General features: G+C 38.3%; 1 protein-coding gene across 1 annotated transcript in view; it reads right to left on the reverse strand.

The window, feature by feature from the left end:
- thraa (thyroid hormone receptor alpha a) overlaps positions 1-19,480 on the reverse strand; it is a 32,044-nt gene that overhangs the window by 11,880 nt on the left and 684 nt on the right. The window contains exon 2 of the mRNA XM_079457093.1: positions 1,214-1,405. Coding sequence (XP_079313219.1) covers positions 1,214-1,263 — 50 coding nt within the window. The 5' untranslated portion in view covers positions 1,264-1,405. The remainder of the gene's footprint in view (positions 1-1,213; positions 1,406-19,480) is intronic.

Below are 19,480 nucleotides of genomic sequence, written 5' to 3' on the forward strand. Positions count from 1 at the left end.
TCACATTCTACCCTCGAAACACGTGGTTGAAGAAACACGTGCAGTGATGACACATCAAAGCGAAGTCCACAGGAGTAGGCCTACGTCATAGTTGCACTTCCTCCCAGCACATGCTACTGAGCAGAACACGCATTAAGATGCGTGTGCGCGTGCCCACAGTGAATAAACGCTTCAGCAAAGCTTTTAAATGTTCACTCATCTGCACTTGCTGCTAATCAAATTACAAATTTGTAATTAAATGGCGGATAAACGTCTGAAGCTTCTCTAGCTCCGTATAATACCAGAATTGACCCATAGGGGCCTGAAACTGCGTGAGTTTGTGTGCACGCAGTAATTTGGGAGGGAGGGAGCGAGCGACCATGAGGCAGCACACAGAGAGACACGTGCTTGTTTGCTACACACACACACGCTGCTTACAGACAATCCACTGACTGTCATCATAATTCAGTGTCCTGAATTGTCCCTTGCTCTACCGTGGCCCCATCTGGCTTCTGTATCTCTACAGCTTTCTCTCTCTCGCACTCTAATCTCACTCTCTATTCATCCTCCTCATCTAATCCAATGTCTGCTGTTGACAGTTGTCACTAGAACACTTCACACGCCTAAACCAATCAGCAGGCACTTCTAATTACAATTACATTACAATCGTTTTTTTCAGATCTCAAATATTGCAAAGAAAACAAGTTTATATTCATTTTAAGCAATACAACAGTAATATTTGTACATGTATGTAGAAAAAGTGCAAAAAGAGTTTTGTGAAAACCTAGATTTTTAACCACAGTTTCCATGTTTCTTGTCATGCTGTCAGTCTTCCACATTGCTGTTGTATGATTTTATTTCACTCATGAGGTATGATTTTGTTGAAATTCAACATACACTTGACAATACAATTGCCAAAATACATCTTGAAATGTTGATTAAATGAAAAAAGTGGCTGTATATGTTGCATATCTATGCAACAAGCATACAAGTAGAGGTCTTATACTGTATATTTGAATGGGGGAAAACAACTTCCATTGTATGGACACCAAACCACTATCAATTTCTCAAAACATCTTCTTTTGCGTTAGACAAACAAAAGAAAGTCATACAGGTTTATTATGGCATGACCGTTTTTTTTGGGGGGGGGGGGGTGGGTTAATAACTGAAATAGCCACTAAGAGCTATAATTTCTGACATAGCTCTTTGGAGACAAGCACGCAGAATAACTCACCGTGTCTCATCTCCCTCTGGCAGGTTAAGGTCCTGCTCTTTGTGTTCCATTCACTTCAATTCCATCCAGCGTCCAATCACATGAGACTGAGGCAGACCAGCCTTGGCCTGATCAGCATACACAGGGTCAGGATCAGTCAGCCGCCACTGGACATGGCCACAAGACTCTGGGCCGAACTACACGATATTATACCTGTTAAAGACAAAACAAGAAATTGAAATCCCAAATTCTTTATTAATATTTACAGTGTTTGAGCCTCTAAAACTTGATTCATCCTCTCATATTTACTACACGGCACCTATGGGCAGACTGTATCTTTAAACCAGCTGTGACACTGTTTCAACACATGGTGGTGCGCATGCACATGATATCATCCTATCTGAACTCTTGCCCTCAGGTGTTATTAGGAGTGAAAAAGGGGAAACTGATAAATGTACATCCCTTGTATCTGATGTGTGTTATTTTTCCATTCCCGCTTAGTAAGTTATATGGTTTTATTTTGCAAGGTCACATTCTCTGCTGTTACCATGGTAACCACCCGGCCATGGACTAATTATAGAAAGGCTGAACTGGGTTATCCCCTAATGGCTGAGCTTCAGTGCTTACATTTTTGGCAGTCGTGCCCGCTCAATCCACCTTAGGATTTATTTCATTTAGATGTTACCAACAAACTTTGAACAAAAGCAAGAACAAGGACCGTCCGTCTAAACTTCTAAATAAATAAATTCTGTTTATTAACAAGAAAAGTGGACCGTGTGTGCGAAATGACCAACATCTTACATCAGTCTTATATCAGTAACTTAATAGTCATTTTTTCTCAAAATAAAAATCTGTTACATAGCCATCGCTTAGTAACGCATGCTATAAATCCATCATAATACATTAACACAGCTTGCTGAGAAGACTGTATTTTTCTATTTGGTATTTCATTTTTAATTCATGTTGTAGATATACCACAGTATAATACGGAATGTCCAGCTCTTTTATTAACACGCTACAATGAAGACATCACACAGATTACAAAAAGGCTTGAGGGATGCCTGTTGTGTCACAACACGCTACACCTTTCTTCCTTGAATTCCACCCATCTATCGCTACCCTGACACACATTATCACCTGCATGTCACACTTTAGCATCTCAAATGTGTTATATAGGCTACATCTCCCATCTAGAGATAGTTCTGAATCAAATGGTGCTCTTAGAAATTGGGTGCAAAAAATACTGAATATGCCAAACGCCTCAGTAGTCAATGGGTCAACAGGAGTGATTCATTTGTCAAAGTTGTTAACTGGATGAATATATATTTTTATATATACGTTTTTATTTATTTATACAATGTTTTTAGAAATGCAAGTTTAAAAATCCTCATTGCTCAACTGCCAAGATCTAATAACAGAAATCAAATGTTAAACATTCAGCTTGATATTAAAAGATATTCCTAACCCTGCTACATTATCCTGTATAACAATCTTTCTGTTACATTGTCCCGTTCAATAGTTCTAAAAAATAACTATTGTGACGCTGTGATGGGGCAATCGGTTTCTGTGTGTGATGAAGCGTTTTTAAGTGAAAAGTTTCTTTAAGACTTTCAAGGACACAGTAAAGTGGACATTCATATGCATACAGCGCATGCACAGTCCATATGGCTATATGTCATTTTGGCTGAGGAAGCACCATAGGCTGCCAAGAATTTGACTGGATTTGAAAAACAAAACTGGCCTCTCTTTCTCATTTCCTCCTTGAGCAACTGAACCACTAGCTCTGCTTTTTGTCTCTCTTTTACTTTCTTATTCCATTTATTTCCGAGAAATGTTCACCTTTGTACTTGAATATCTGGGTCCATTCCAAACTGGGAAACCAGTTTGTTGTGATGGATGTGTCATACCCCGTTAAACACTTATTAAAATGTCCCTCATGTATCAGGTGAACATGCTAACCCCCTGCAAATAGCCAGCACTAACTCACAAAGGTATTTAATAGTACATTTATATATGCCAAGTTAGGTTGTCGAAATATATTGTTAAGACAATTTATTGGTTCTGCATGTCTGCTCTGATCTGGTACCTGTACTGTTGGATACATTTTTGGCTATAGAATAGCATACGTCCTGACCTTAACAGCTCCTATAGTATAATGTATCCACAAATATTCTGGTGTAACCGCTGCAGTCTGTGTTTCTGTTTGGAGTTCAAGGATGGGTTGTATAGCTCTTTGTTGGTCACTTTCTAAATGAATGAATATATAGCATAATGTATATTTACATTCACGTTTCTGTGCAGTCCTTATACAGTATAGGCACTAAAATAGGAATACTGTAGGGTGCAGATGGGCTTGTATTTTTTTTCAAAGCCCACTTAGCAAGTTATTCTGCATATCATAAGAGTGTGTGTCAATATAACAAAGTCAATATTACATTTTGTTTAAGTCAATATTTTATTGATCAGTGCTGAATGGCTGTATTTTTGTTTTTCTCAGTCCTATATATATATAAGTTCTCAATGTTCTTGGTGGTCCAACAGCAGATGGAATCTAAAGGATTATGTGGTGGAGCCAAGACTCACACAGGCTTGGTATGAAATTTAGAGCTATCTTTAGGTCATGTTTAAAGGGTCATGAACTAGCCCCCCTTTTCGGCTACAGTCTACCTCACAGGTCCTTTTGAAAAATGCAACTACAACGGGCATGAACGCATCGAGAAGAAGAGTGGGGGAGTGGGCAGGGCACGAGAGACAGTGATCCGATTCCACATCTTAAAATATATTAGTCATTACCTGTTTGATACAGTCTATGGTCATTACACCAATCATACTTTCAAGCCACATCTGTTTTACAGAAACCACTACATGTAATATGTGTATTTATTGTTAACAAAATGCAAAAATAACCTTGTTCTTGTTAAAATGACAGTAACCACATTTGAAGAGATGGAAAAGTCCTGACACAGGCCTTCCTGACACAGACTACCTTCACGAGAGAGTCTAAAAGTCCACTTGTATTCTTTTCTAAAAGCTTTCCCGAATAAAACACAGTTGTGCAATTGTTGTGGCCTAACTCGCATCCATGACAAACTGGTGAACGTTCCGGTATGGGAGACGGGTGCTTGTGCGAGGCGACTTGCATTCCGCTGGTCGGGAAACCCCCTTCCTCAATATCGGAAGTCCCCTCCGTCTGTTTGAGTTCCGAATGAGACACATTGAGCAGTACTCGTCCACATGAGCTCCGGCCTACACCGAGAGCTCCAAATGGCCATCCGCGCCCGTTTCTGTGCGCCACAATTTCAACAACTTTCATGTATTTATGACTTTCAGTGGTGAAGCCCTTCCCCACATACAGCGGGCAAAAAAATATTAAACACGTCAGTAAATATATTTCTCAAGGTGCTGTTGACATGAAATTTTCCTCAGATGTTATTAACATCCCAAATAATCCATACATACAAAGAAAACAAAACAAACAAGTTAACAAATTAAGTTTTATGTAATAAAATAGTATGACACATGGAAAAGTATTGAACACGCTTACTGAAATGTATTTAATAATGACAGCTTTAAGACGCCTTGTGTGTGGAGATATTAGTCGCATGCATTGCTGAGGTGTGATTTTATCCCATTCTTCACCACAAGTTGCCTCCGCTGTTGAACATGTTACTTATTGTTTTGACCACACTTCTGATTATTATTTTTACTCATCTGTCATAAATCTTTCAAGGAGCACCTTGTTGTGGTTGGTTCAGCTGGTGTCTTGGCTTTCCATGCCTTTTTGCACCTCCTGTTCTTCATGTGTTGAATACTTTTCCCTGTCTCATTCCATTTTATTATACATAACTTCATTTGTGAACTTATTTGTTTTGTTTTCTTTGTATGTATTGATTATTTGTATTGTTACCGACATCTGGTGAACATTTCATTTCAACAGCACCTTGAGAAATATATTTACTGAGAAAAATGGTGACGTGTTCAATACTTTTTTACAGCATACAGCACATAGTGTATTTCACATAAAGAATATACTTTTTATATAATTATCGGAATATGTATTTTTGCAACTCCTGGTAAGTGTTCTGCTTTTTCTTCATTTATCCATCAGATTATTATCATGTGCCACGAATGCCTCTCTCTGAAGGGTACAAGCGGAAACCTGCCACTTGGGAAAACGCTTCTCTCACTCTAAACGCCAAGGACCCCAGCCCAAGATCACGCTGGATCCTAAGCCTCAAGCTCTGCCCTGAGACTCAGGTGAGGAAGAAACAAAGTTTCGCCGCTGCTGGACCTCCATCCAAACAAGCTCTTTTCAGCGCCCAAGCACCCCGTTCTGTGGAAAACTGTGTTTTTATGTCATGTTGTAAGTGTTGAGTGTTCACTGCGTTATTGGAAAACGCTTCAGTCATCTGAGAAAAAAGAGTTTCCCCATAGCGTCCTGCTTAGCAGTACTAGCTCGTTGCCGTATCTCAGGGAGGTTACGTAAGCAACCGAATACATTTTAACTAAGATTTTAGTCTAAAATGAATTCAAGTGTTCAGTTTCTCTCTAAACTGTTGGAATTAGAGTGGAACTGTTGTGTAATACCTGATTCGATTGGAAAAAAACTGTAACTTGCAACTCCGTTCAAAGGCTGCGTCATCTTAGGTCGCAACAGCTTGTAGTAGCAAACACAGGTGACGTGAAAAAAGGTTAACCCACTGGCACTTCTTCTGTCTGGGCTTCCTTCGTGCAAAATGTGGACGAAGTTAAGACAAAAACGTAAATAGCCATTTGTTGTGAAATATGTGCTGATAGGGTTCGTTCAGCATTTAAATAATATTCGGGTCGGGTAGTACATTTCTCGGGTCTGCACGGGTTGGAGTTTCAAGGTGTTATACCAGGACATGGAGCAGAAATTATAGTTGCCATCTGTTTACCATTTCAGACCCCTTTTTTAACTGTAAATCTTGTTAGGTTCTTACCAAGGTTCTCCATCTGCTATATCTCTTAATTATAAATGTAATGATAAATTGCATATTTTTATGACTTGGTGAGATAAAAACAATGTTTGAAAATTTCCTTTATAACTTTCCTGTCTGTATATACCGCATTTCACATTTAGCTAATTTTTCTTTTTTATTATTACAGTTAGAGTTTTATTTCTATATTTCTATATCCTGCACAAAACATAAACCTGCCAAGAAGAAAATTCTACATAAAACACCTATTATGGTGAGTGCCAGAATAAAAACTTTTAATGCTCTATCTGTTGAATCTAAAAGAATGCCAAATCGACTGTGTAGCACTGTCTAAAAAACATCTCTGGGCCAATTAAATGTAATGGTCGACTCTCAAGAGTATAAAATTACATGGTGGTGACATTTCTGCCTTCATTTAACATATCTCAATGACAGAGTGAAGCTTTAAGTGGATCCTTTCTTCTTCGTTGACATTTAACGTTTTGGACTTTGTCTGTAAAGGGTTTTGGATCTTACAGAACCTTTAATGGTAAATTAAGTGTAAAATGTATTTTTCTTTAAATAATAGGTCATGTTTTGGCTTTATAACTGTATCTGAGGTTGTACAATATGTTTGATCACATTCATACCTTAAACGAATACATCAAAACTTGATTAAACAATTTCTAACAATCTCCTGCTTGTTGCCAGTGAAACTGTCCCCTGATTCAGCAAGTGAATAGCTGTAATATTTATGTATAATGCACTGACAGTTGAGGTCATGACTGCTGGATGGAAATGCACTGTCAAAGCTCCATCGCTTCACGTGCCCCTTTTCATTCTGCACTGTCAATCGCAATTGCGTCTAAAGAGTCTGAGCAGTGAATCAGTTTGTGAGGGTGCGATGTGTCCGGCGACATCGAGAAGCAGATTTATTTCTGACACCACATTGTGATTAATTAAGATGCGGCAACAGAGACCAAATGAACTTCTGGCAGGTGCCTTGTACATTTACTGTGAAACTATCCAGGCCTCGGGTCGTATCAAGTGAAACAGCCCAGAGGGATTTGTGCTCACTTTAAGATTGCTTTAGGCTAAACGCCTGCACTCTTTTAAATGCACAGCAAATTTAGCTTCTAATCATCACAGAATGTGAACTTAATGTAACTTTGTCGATATGTATTGTTACAATATCAGTAATAGGTCAATGAACAATGTTTACTATTTCTACTTGTTACCAGGGTATATTTCACATTTAATTTTTTTAAAGTCTGCTGGAGGATGTAAAATGCGTTCAGTCACAACATGAGGACAAACCAGAGTCTATTTATAACAAGACAAGACTAGACTTGACCTAACTTGACCTCACCTTGACTTGACTATGAGTCTCACCAGTCACCAAACAGCAGGTAAACACGAACAAACAAAGCTGAGACAACGGAAACATGAGGGCTATATATACACAAAACTACTCATGATAAACAAGGCACAATTAGGGTGGGGAAACTACAAAAAACACGGATGCAAGTCATGTGACGTCAACAAACTACAAAAACAGACAGCAACCAGGGAGCTTTCAACATACACCAGAGGACAAGTTCTGCACTGTAACGCATTAATAAAACAAAGTGGTTTAAAACATTTTTTCCCTATTTTTAATTTGAACAAAGCTGATGTCATAGTATTACTGCTAAATGCGCACTAACACACAGCTGTCATAACTGTAAATTGAATGATTAAATATGATTTAATCATAAGCTACAGCACAATTTCTATTCCTTCCGAGACATTTCGTACCCAAATCAATTGTTCCCAGCCATCCCACAATGATACTGGCCCTAAACTATGTAAGGCAACCGTCATTCGGCATGAAAGTCCAACATACCCTTTATCTGGGGAGGAATGCCTACTTTCGCTCCAGCAAAATTCGAGTTTCTGTTTCTCAAGAATTCCAATGGAGGATGAATCAGATTGTGGTGATAATGCTACAAAAACCCCAATGTTTGATTTTGCATTCACAACAGCCCTTGATCCTTTCTAAATCTACAAAACAAGTTTATTATAGTGTAAGCAATAGAGTAAAAGTTAGCTGGGCTTTGCCAAGAATTCCTGAAGAGCCAGAGAACACGTGACCAGGCCAAAATAAAGACTTTAGATTCTATGAAGCACAGCCAGTTTGTACAATCTGTAAGCCAATAGAGGTGTGACACACATATCCTGATTTTCATAAAAGACCTATGACAGATAAATGCTGGATGATATTGTGGGTTATACCCCAACATAACATTAAAAGGAACAGTTCACCCAAAATGAAAATGCTGTCTTCATTTACTCACCCTTGAGTATAAATGTATTTAGTCTGATGAAGAATGCTTGTGACTAAACAGTTATTGGCCATCATTAACTAACATAGGAGAAAAACGGTTGTCAAATGGTTGTCAAAAGTGCCCCAGAACGGTTTGCTTTCCTACATTCTTCTTCTGTATTCGACCTAACAAAGACATTTATATGGTAGTTCAATTAATTTACTATGATAGTCAATGGTGTCCAAGAACTGTACAAGCATTCTTCCAATTATCTTTCTCTGTTCATCAAAACAAAGAAATGTTTACAGATTTAGAACAACTCGAGGGTAAGTATGCACAGTTTGTATGCTTGCTGGAAATGAAAGCTAAGACCTTGGCTATGTAAGCAGCACGGTCAACCAGCTGAACAACTGGAACTACATGCCATTTAAAATGTGAAAATCTTTATGCTGATGGCTTTGTTGCCAGTGGACTTCAATGGGATATCCAGAAACAGACATTGTCGATCATGAGTCTGTTTGAGTGAATACCCATCAACCTATACTGTGTATCCGTGGAGTTTAAGTAATGGCAACATCAAAAGTGTCAAAACAGACATTTCACCAGCTCACCACACATGTCAAAATACATCACAAAGACACACATACTTCCGATGAAAAACAGAGACGTTGACAGACCGACAAACACATAAATCATCCTGCAGGAATGTCGCTCTTCCTCATTCATGCACATACACTAGTAGCATGCGCAGGCAGTTTCCTGTGATTTATTTATTAATAACACAATATACAACCCAAAAACAACTGTTGGTATTTTCACTTTAATATTTTTTATAAATAACACTGACACACACACACACACACACACACACACACACAGATCAGCACGAGCTGAGTGAGCGGGCAGAAGAAGGCCAATGAAATGTGATCTACTTCAATCTTCTGCTTACAGTGCAGTCACTGTAAGGCACAATAATCTTTGGGGCTGCGGCTGGCAGATGTACAGGGTCGTGGTTTGACCCTGGGGACAGTTCCACTGCACCTGTGCCATTTACACAAGCTGCCACTCTATACAATCAGGCTACTGACACCTCATACAGTCACGGTACACAGAGGCACACGTGCATTAAACATACCGGGAGAATCGAATTCCTTTGAAAAGCGTTCTGGGAAAAGCATTCGATAGCTCAACCTCTGAAGTGTATTAAATGTATATTGCATAAGGAAATGGATATGAAGTAAACAAGCAGAATTAGGTCATGTAGTGGCAGCCGTGCAGATCTGACTGACACTGACACCAGCTGTGGCGTTCACACAGAGCAGTCAAGTAATGTGATGTATTTCTTTATATCGGGCATTTGGTTTAATCATACCACCTGAGAATTAGAGAACTGTGATTTGAAAATTGATAAACTCTCGTGTGGATGACCGCCCAAACACAACATATCAAAGTCGGACACACGTTATTATATGTCATATGTTGAGTTCTGGTGTTATAAGCTGTGCTGTTCGGTGGGGGTGGGACGGGACAACTATTTCAGAGCCATGAGCGTTAATTCTCGATGTTAAATGTATAGTTTTCACTTTCCAAATGACTCGGTGTCCTTGTACTTATAGTGTACTGTATACCACTAGGAGTCATTAATTAACCAACAGGCAACCTTCGGCCAACTTGTTTGCAGTTTCAATAAACAATACAGTATCAACGTTTTAAAGGGGTCAAATATTTAAAGTCACCAAGGGACATTTTTAGCAACCCATTTTACTTCAGCAACAGGATACACAACAAGAAAAAATTTACATTTACATTTATTCATTTGGCAGACGCTTTTATCCAAATTTAGGGCAGGGGTTTGGTCAGATTGTGAAAAGTGGGTAACATACACCAGATATTTAAGCTTAGAAAGTTGCCATTATATATGTTTAATAAACTCTTATGTCAAAATAACAAGAAAACAATAAAAAAATTGTGAGGCGAGAAAGATTAGTGTTTAAGAAGTCAGACCTAATTCAGATAAAACAGAGCGTTTCTTCCTAAGTGCTTCTACGTTGTCAGTGAAGAGTCTGGTCTAAAACAACAACTTCCAGTATCCTGGTACAGGAAATTAGACAAACCCGGCCTGCAGTGACTAACAAAAATGCACAAGTATTGAGAAGCCAAATCTGTTGCTACCATTCATCACACGATCTGTTCACACTCCACCTGGAAAATGTTTAGGTTTAGCATTCTTGAAAAAAACTCCATGCAAGTGCAAGACTAGGTGTTGCTTTTATTCTTTAACATCAAATACAATCGACCTAAACCTCACAACCTAATCATAGACCGACAGCCATATTTCGACACACAATGAACACAAGGATTGCAAACAAACACTGCACACATTAGCCTTTGGCACATATTTATATGATGATAATGTATCTCTCAGTTATATTTACGGTACATCTTTACAGTCAATTGACACCTGCTTTACTAACTGTGTGAAGGTTATTCATTATCCCAGCATTATTGAATCACAAAATTCTCCTTTTTTATTATTAAATGTCTCACTAGATTTGCCTCCCCCGTCTTACCACTTAGCTCTATAATAACTGATTCATCACACACAACATAGCCGGATCACGTGTCTTTGATGTCTTACATTAGTGTTATGAGAGTCCAGGACTGATTAAGGGTTGCGGTGCATTAATCTTGACCAAATTATCATCCATCATGATAAAGTTTTCATGTATACTGCTCAGATGTTTTGACCTTGTTTTATAAGCTGGTAAAAAGCGTTAGGCCTTGTTATTGTACATGCAGCTCATTTGTCTTGCATAGTCTTGTAGAAAATATTAAAAGTTCTGGCACTGCAGATCTCATAATATCATTCTCCTCAGCCAATTTGGAAGTGAGGAAGAAGACAGCTAGTCAAAACTATGTACAATTATGGCAAAATTCATGCTTAGAACATTACCGTACTACACAGTGATTTTCTAATGCAGCTAAAACTGTATTAAAACTGTAAAAACAGAACTGTGGCAAGATATATTTTCTAACAGACCAGACATGCAAACCAGCCAGACTGCCATAAGCTTCTGAATCTGCACTACATTAAGAAACTGGCTCATGAACCGTGGCCAGAACCAGCCCCTGCCTGACACAAACTTAGCCTTAGGAATGTTAGGGGTCCAACACAAGTTTGGCTCTATCAATTGAGGCAGAAGTTGAAATACTCAAGACAATAGTGTTACAATTATACTTTGGTAAAGAAGCATACATTGTGGTTACAATATGCTATTCAATACAGTAATTAAGCAAGACAAACATTAAAGTCCCTGTGAACCGGATGTTGCGATTGCTTCAACTTTTGACGCATTTCTGAGTGAAATGGAATTTTGAATGAGAAAAATAGTGAGCGATTCTGTGAGTCTGCGATTTGATTAAATGTATAAAACCAGGTATTGCATTTTGAAATGGAACTGGCAGCAGACTGACAGTTGAAAGGGAGGAGTTAACGGATGCTCCGCCCAAGCCGTCTAGATGTATAATCATTACAGGACGTAAGTGCATTTTCAGATTTTACCTGACGTTTATGAGGGCACATGATTTAAAAAAAGAGAATGACCCTGTTGCAATATTTCATGAAAAAATAGGTATTGTAATCTTTTATTTCACTGGGACTTTAAAATGCATGGCATATTATAAGTACAGTAGCAACAAGGGCATGAGTGTTGGCAGTGAAACGGCCTTGCCTGTGTAAATATAGAGCCAATATTTACAAACAAATATCCCAGCAAGGGAACAAACTCATTTGCACTGAAAAGAAAATGATTATGTGCCTTAGTAGATTTAATGAAAATGATCAAATTTGTTTCCACATGGGAAATAACATGGGATTCGCACAAAACAAATTTTCTTTGTGTTTTTGCTGATATAAAACACATGTACACATGTGATCACATGTAAAAATTGTGTCTTTTCTGTAAGAAAAAAATAACGTCAAAATCTTGGGAATAAAATGTACTAACTTTAGTTGCTTGAGTAATTTGAATTTTTACAAATAACTAAGTAAATCCAACTTAATTTGATCATGTTAAACCCATTTAAATTGGTAAGATTAAGTTAACTTATTTATTTTGTGTTAAGACTACATCATTTTTGTATATATAACTACCGTGGCAGTTGATCTGTAGTTCCCTGCATGCTTTGCATCTGGCTGCATTAGGAGATACATTTTCCAGGTCATTTTAAGCGTTTTTCAGTAAAAAGGACTTGTTTGTCTTATTTGGTCACTTTATGTAATATTTACTTAATATTTTAACAAATACTAAATGCACTTAATAAGTAGATTACTTTATTCTGGTTTGTAGGTTGTATTAGAATTATAGCAGCACATTTAAAAGAATATTCCTGCCAATTGTTTTTGATAATCAAACGATTTTGATAAGTAAATTCTACAAGTTATTTTGATCTAGGTGGGTGAATATATTGCAATCTGTTTACATCTAGAGCCTTACTGTAACCAAGATGTACGCTGATTTCCCAAAGCATTCCACCATTTAAAGCCCAGGGCTTGTAGCAACATATCCACCGGAACGTCTTTTGAGGGGGGGTGCTGTGATTTTTGATACTGTGCTATTATGGAGCCGCTCCATAAAGTTTATTGTTAATAAATAACGGAGTCAGTTAGTTGGTGCCGAGAATAAAGAAGGATGCCAGTGTGATTACAGAAAATAACGGCTTATCCACCCAAACATCTACAGGGCTCCAGACAGCGACTAAAACGCTCACTGGCGACTATGCAAATGTACTCGATTTTAAATAGTTTCCAACAAAACATTTTTTTAAAGAAAATCCAGTTTACCGAATGCCAACGGGAAAGAGAAGTGGGGTTGAGGGTAAACCTCACTTCCCGACCCAAAGTGGTGCTCTAGCGACAAACTAGAGGCTGCGGTCTTTCCTCGTAGGAGGGCCCGACTCCCATGCCTCGTAGCAGGAGCGCCAGCGCTTTGCTCTCCATTTTTTTGCACCTGAGCCCAATGAGGCAGTGAGGAATAAGTGCTCGCAGAATAAAACTCCATGGAATTCCGCTGATTTCAGTGCTTGTTATTGACAAATATACAAACACAACATGAGCGGATTTAATATGGTGCGCTGTTTACTCTGACATAGGATGAAGGCCTGAGGACGAACAATGTGATATTTGAGACGAAAAAGTTTAGGGAATGTAATTGATCTGTCTATTACCCGAGACACCAAAGCGAGAACAAACGATATGCGAATTCTCTTGTCAAGTTTTATTTGAAGTTATCTTTACATTGTGTTGTGAACATGCGGAAAAATGTCATTATTTTAAATAAGCAGAACCAAATCTGCTATGAACTGCATTCAAATATACAGTATAGACAGTCAGCATTTTAAGACTATTTGAACACATTTACACACAATTATTTTTGAGGAAAAATCTTATTTGATACTATTCCACAGAATCCTGCAGATTTTCCCCACATTTTAGTGCAGAATCAACATGAAAAGTCTGCAGATTCCGTATGTACTTGCTTAAGAGGAAAAACAACTTGGGAAAAAAACGTTATGCAAGCAAAACCTATGAGGGGGAAGATGTACATACAACAGGATAACTAAAAGTAGTTTCAAGTTCGTGTTAAGTGGCTCTTAAAAAAAACAATTTGGCGGCTGGTTTTTCATCCATAGTTGCCAATGGCTCCTTAATAGATTTTTTGTCTGGAGCCCTGAACCTATAATGAGCTCTCTTTTCAAGCTAGATTTGGATTAGTACCACAAACTCCTGTGTCACGCTAGACAGGCTATACACCATACGCAACAGGTCTCACTGATTGAAATGGTGTCGTTCTTACACTTTCTCTATTCCAATAACATATTGGTTGTTGGACCTAGTGCAAATAGTCTATGCCTTTATACATTAACTTTTTCTTTAGCTCGACAGCAGGTGGTGCTGCAGCACCCCCACTTCCAGCAGCTATGGGTACCAGCTAGACGTAAACCACATTGTAAGACTAGGATGGACGTAAAATGCGTATGAAGTCCTACATACAATTTGTACCTGTTGCACTATCTACACTGTAGGTGTAGACAACCGAGATTAAATCTTACACCGAGTCAAAGATGACTGAGAAATCTTTACATCCAGCTGGTGCAACTGGCCCCTGGTAATCATGGATACTAATAAATTATTTAGCAATAATCTAATAAAGTATATCAAGGTAAGATAAATGAACATTTACAATCGCGTAAAGTAATTAGATATTAGACAGTCACTTTTGCGGAATGTAAATTATTACATATTTGATTCACAATCTTTTTGCAACTAATTCAGTAGTCACCCCCGATTCTTTGCTGGTGTGGCTCCAATATAACACACTGGTCCATTCTTCTATAGCAGCCTCTTGCAACCCCACATTACATTGTGACAGGAACAATCTGTGCAGACATGTTCCACACCAATTGTGAAGGTCAGACTGAAATGACGGGGGAATTTGTTTAAAATAATGTGTCATGTTTGGAGCGAAATGAAAATACTGTCATAATTTTCTCACTCTCATGTAATTTCATACCTGTATAAATTACTTTGTTCTGATGAACACAGAATTGAACATTGCTAACATTCTTCCAAATATCCTTCTCGGTGACATCATGGACTGCCATAGTGGGAAAAATGTAGGTGCTCAAGAACTGTTTGTGTTCAAAATATCTCACTTTGTGTTCAACACAACAACAAAATAAATATACAATATTTTATTTCCTTCTATAGTAGTGGATGATGGCACAGAACTGAAACTTGCTTACATTCTTTTTCGTGTGTTTAACAGAACAAAGCAATGCATATAGGTTTTGAGTAAAAGAACTGATAAAAATATACTTTTTATATTACAAACAGAACAGATATAAAACAGGTTTTAAAACGGTAAATGACTACATTCACAAATTTACCACAATACTGTACAGGAGTTGATGGATTTTACAATTAATTGTGATTAATCCAATATATATATAATTGCATATCTTATCGTTACATGAAAATGCAATTGACACACTAACAAATGTACATACTACATAGCCAATCCTGCCTAGTTGAAAAAAATCTGGAAGGCAGAGAAAAGCTCAGTCCTATGTGGTCTAAAAGCTCTAACTGACCACAAAGATGAATCATTGAATGACTCTGGTCATCATTACAGTAACCATGGGACCATATCCATCTGTCCGTGAGTTCAATTACAGTCTCATTTGTAACACAGGAATCCTGTTGTTTGGTCTACAATAATTGCTTAGTGGTGAGAGATAGTGTCCGGGTCTTTATCAACGCAATACATTTTTTACAAAAGAAAGATCCACACCCACACCAAGATCTATGCAAAGTGGATCCTAGACCTGACAAATGGAGAGCAACATTGAGAATCAGAGCAACATTGTGTTCATCTCAGACTGATATTTGTATGTATTTTAATTACAGCTATATGTACCCTTTTCCGTAATTAGTTTAATCTCCTTTAGTTTTAAGATCAGTGGACATTTGAATTAAAATCTTTGTTTAGTGCCCCACGACAAAATATCAGAGAAAACTATATGATATGTGTGCAAGCAGGCACTATAAAAGCCATTTAGCCCCACTACAGAACAAATCCCCAGACAGGACAAAATGGCCCATTTTTAAAAACAAGGCTTAAGGCTAGTCCCAGACTAAAACAAATGTGTGACCTCTCTTAACTGAATATAACTTAAAATATATCAGTGCCATTGCTTTGTCTCGAGATGCACAGCAGTAATGTATTCTTCTAGGGCATTTTTGTAAAACAACATTAATATCTTAACTTTACTAAGGCATAATTCGGGCTTAAGCTGTGTCTGTGAAACTGGGCCTTCAAGTGTTGTTAAAAATCAATCCTCACACAACCCTACTGAGACAGTGAATTTATATTTATAACAGTTATATGTTTACATTCTTTATTGTTGTCAAACTTGAATGAACTAACAATGTCTTCTGAAATTTGAGAGGCCCGAGAGGTGTGTCAGAGTTGTATTTTTGGTACAAGGCTGAAACATGTGCAGACAGATCTATAGACTACCTAGAAAAATAGAAACGGGACTCATTCCTGATCACATGCAAAATATCTTCTTGAGGCACAAAACTGCTAAACAGTGCGTTAAATATGTTTAAAATATGAGCTAGTTTCTAACATGCATTCTCCATTAGAAACCAACAGAGGTGGACAGTAACAAAGCTAAATTACCCGAGGACTGTACTTAAATCAAAAAAATCTTGTTGTTCATTCTGTCCTTTGCTTAGTCCAGCTTTAATCCACCTAGAAGCATGGCCTTGTAAACTAATGGTACTGATTTGAGTTTATATGCTCTCCTACTTGTAAGTCGCGTTGGATAAAAGCGTCACATCTGCCAAATGAATAAATGTAAATGTAAGTACACTTTTTGAGTATGTGTACTTTACTTGAGTATTAGTTTTTCTGAGTACTTGTGACTTTAACTTCACTTCAAATATCACACTTTTTACTATCGTACATTTACAAAAAGGTCCAAAAGTAGAAAGTCGTTTCTTTGTAGCGGGTTTTCCTGTGTTCACTATATTTCTGGCGTGCGATCTGACAGGACATTTCACTGTTCCCATTTATTATATATAAGTTTTTCGAAGCTTGCAGTTTTCCGGCTAGCTTTGAATGGCCATTTGGCAACCCTGGGATCTTCCCCGCTAAACGAATGTAAATGTCGGCACTACTAAAACAGCTAAAAGCACTCTTAAAAGGCAAATAGAACAAGACGTGCAAAAGTGCTAAAGTGTGGTGTAATCATCTGTGGGTTCAACTGTGTGTGATGCACGCTACAATCATTCAAAGATCATAGAAGACATTGTCATGTAAATGATAGGCAAATAAACATAACACACACCTTGAGCCACATGACAGAGTTAATGGGAAATGTAACTTTTTCGGAGATCGCATATTGTACATACTTGAATGTGATGGATTCTATTGATGGGATGGTAAATCCCTGATGGAATAAACCCAAAACACATTATAAAGAGGAATTTCCTAGAAAATCTCGTTCGAATTCAAAAATCTATTGCAGGGATGGTGTTTGAAGTAAAACCACAGTATCCACAAATGACTCTATATAGTAACCATTTTCTCTATATAGTATTTATACTCCTATTTTTTTTTTTAGTAAAACCACATAAATGTACCATCGTTTCATTATAGCTACAGTGTATGTTTTGTAGTTCAACTATTGTAATACAAATTGTTATAAATCCAACAAACAGATGGCTTCTACACTTCACTATATACAAGAACCTTACCACTTACTGGTAAATTGCAGCTAAAATTGGTTAAGGGAATATACAAAAATCAAAACACTGCTCATAAATACATATAGGCCTAGGGGCTATAATGGGGATAATTAGGCTACATGATCATACAGGATTATATCTAAACTAAACATATAAAGCTTAAGGACTTAAAGGAGTAGCAAAGCCTTCAAAATGTGTCCCCATTGACTCTCCATAGTAGGAATACTGAATTTTTGAAGTGAACTACTCATTTAATACCATCGATGAGCTACTCCGTGTATTCAGTGGGTTGCTTCAGAGGCGACAATCAAACAATGCACACCTGACAAAAAGGAAATTTACTTTTAATACTTGAGTACTTTTAAAAGCACTTGCTTCTGCTCAGCTCCAGTGGCACCATGGGATAGATAAGTGTCCATCTGATCCACACTCCTTAATCTCGTCAGATCATCCGGGTATTTCTCGCCTACTGTTTTTGCATACTGATGTTTCGGACACACCATTTATGACACATTTTATAGTGTGGGAGTAGGCTATTTCGGACACAGCCCATGTCTTGACGACTTTTACTTGTAGTGGAGTAATAGAGGGTATGTACTGAGTCACTTTCCCACGTGAACATTCCGTGACACGCCCCCCTTGAGCGCTAGGACACGTTCCCCTGAGTGGTACAGGCAGCAAAATGGCTGAGGAGATACAAGGAAACTGGGACTAAAACACGCAATTATTTGCTGAAATTACAAGCAGCTGGACTCACCGGTGATCCGACTTCCCCATAACAAACAAAGGAATCAGGTGTTCCTGGACACTGACATTTTGCACGGAACCGCCTTTCCTGATAATGTAAGCGGTCATTTTGCTGAATGTTTTGCCCCTCACGGGGGCGTGCTCACGTGGTGTTCACGTGGTAAAGTGACAACACGTTCATACCCTCTATATTTGACCAGTAGTATCTCTACTTGCACTCAAGTAAGGAAGTTGTGAACCACGTGATCCGCTTTGATTATTTCTGTCAAGTTATAAAGATTGATGAATAAAATTACAACCGTTCTAATTTTGGTCAACAATACAGCAATGAAAATAGATCACTATTAATAGAACCCTATTTGTATACCGTAAGTCTTTAAGCGACAGCGCAAGAACGCGCAGGCTCGCGTACAGACTCCGGGTACATTATGTTCGGAGAGTATCGCCCGCGAGGCGAGCTTTCCCTCATACGACCTCCCGCGACGCCCCCTCTGACGTCAGCACGTCGCTAACGCAGATCGGGAAGTCAGCTGTGCTTGTTATGTTGGGGTGTTACGCAACTAAACTAATTTCCTTCCTCTCGCGCTCGTCTACCTCCACGCTAGCAATTAGCCGCACACGCATGGCACGTAAGGAAACGGCCCACCAGCCCCTGGAGTAGCTACACTATTGGAGAATAACGCTCCACGGTGTCTGAAACGGAAACTGGAGATGACCGGAGCTGACAGACTGTTTATGTTCCCATCGTCTACTCTAGGTTCTTTAAGGACGCGCGTCCGCGTTGCACACATGCACTGAATTATTCAGCCCTTCGTGACGTGGAGCGGCTCGTATCTTATTCAAAGCTGTTCAAATATTCTGACAAATAATGATTTAATCATCACACGAATATGATACAGTTTTGAGTTATGGCCGAGTGGCGGTTGCGTCTTATCTTTGCACGATAAGTGGTCAACCTTCAACAGTGTGTATAAACTGA

Source organism: Barbatula barbatula, assembly GCF_947034865.1.
Source record: "Barbatula barbatula genome assembly, chromosome: 5".
NCBI classification, from domain to species: Eukaryota; Metazoa; Chordata; class Actinopteri; order Cypriniformes; family Nemacheilidae; genus Barbatula; species Barbatula barbatula.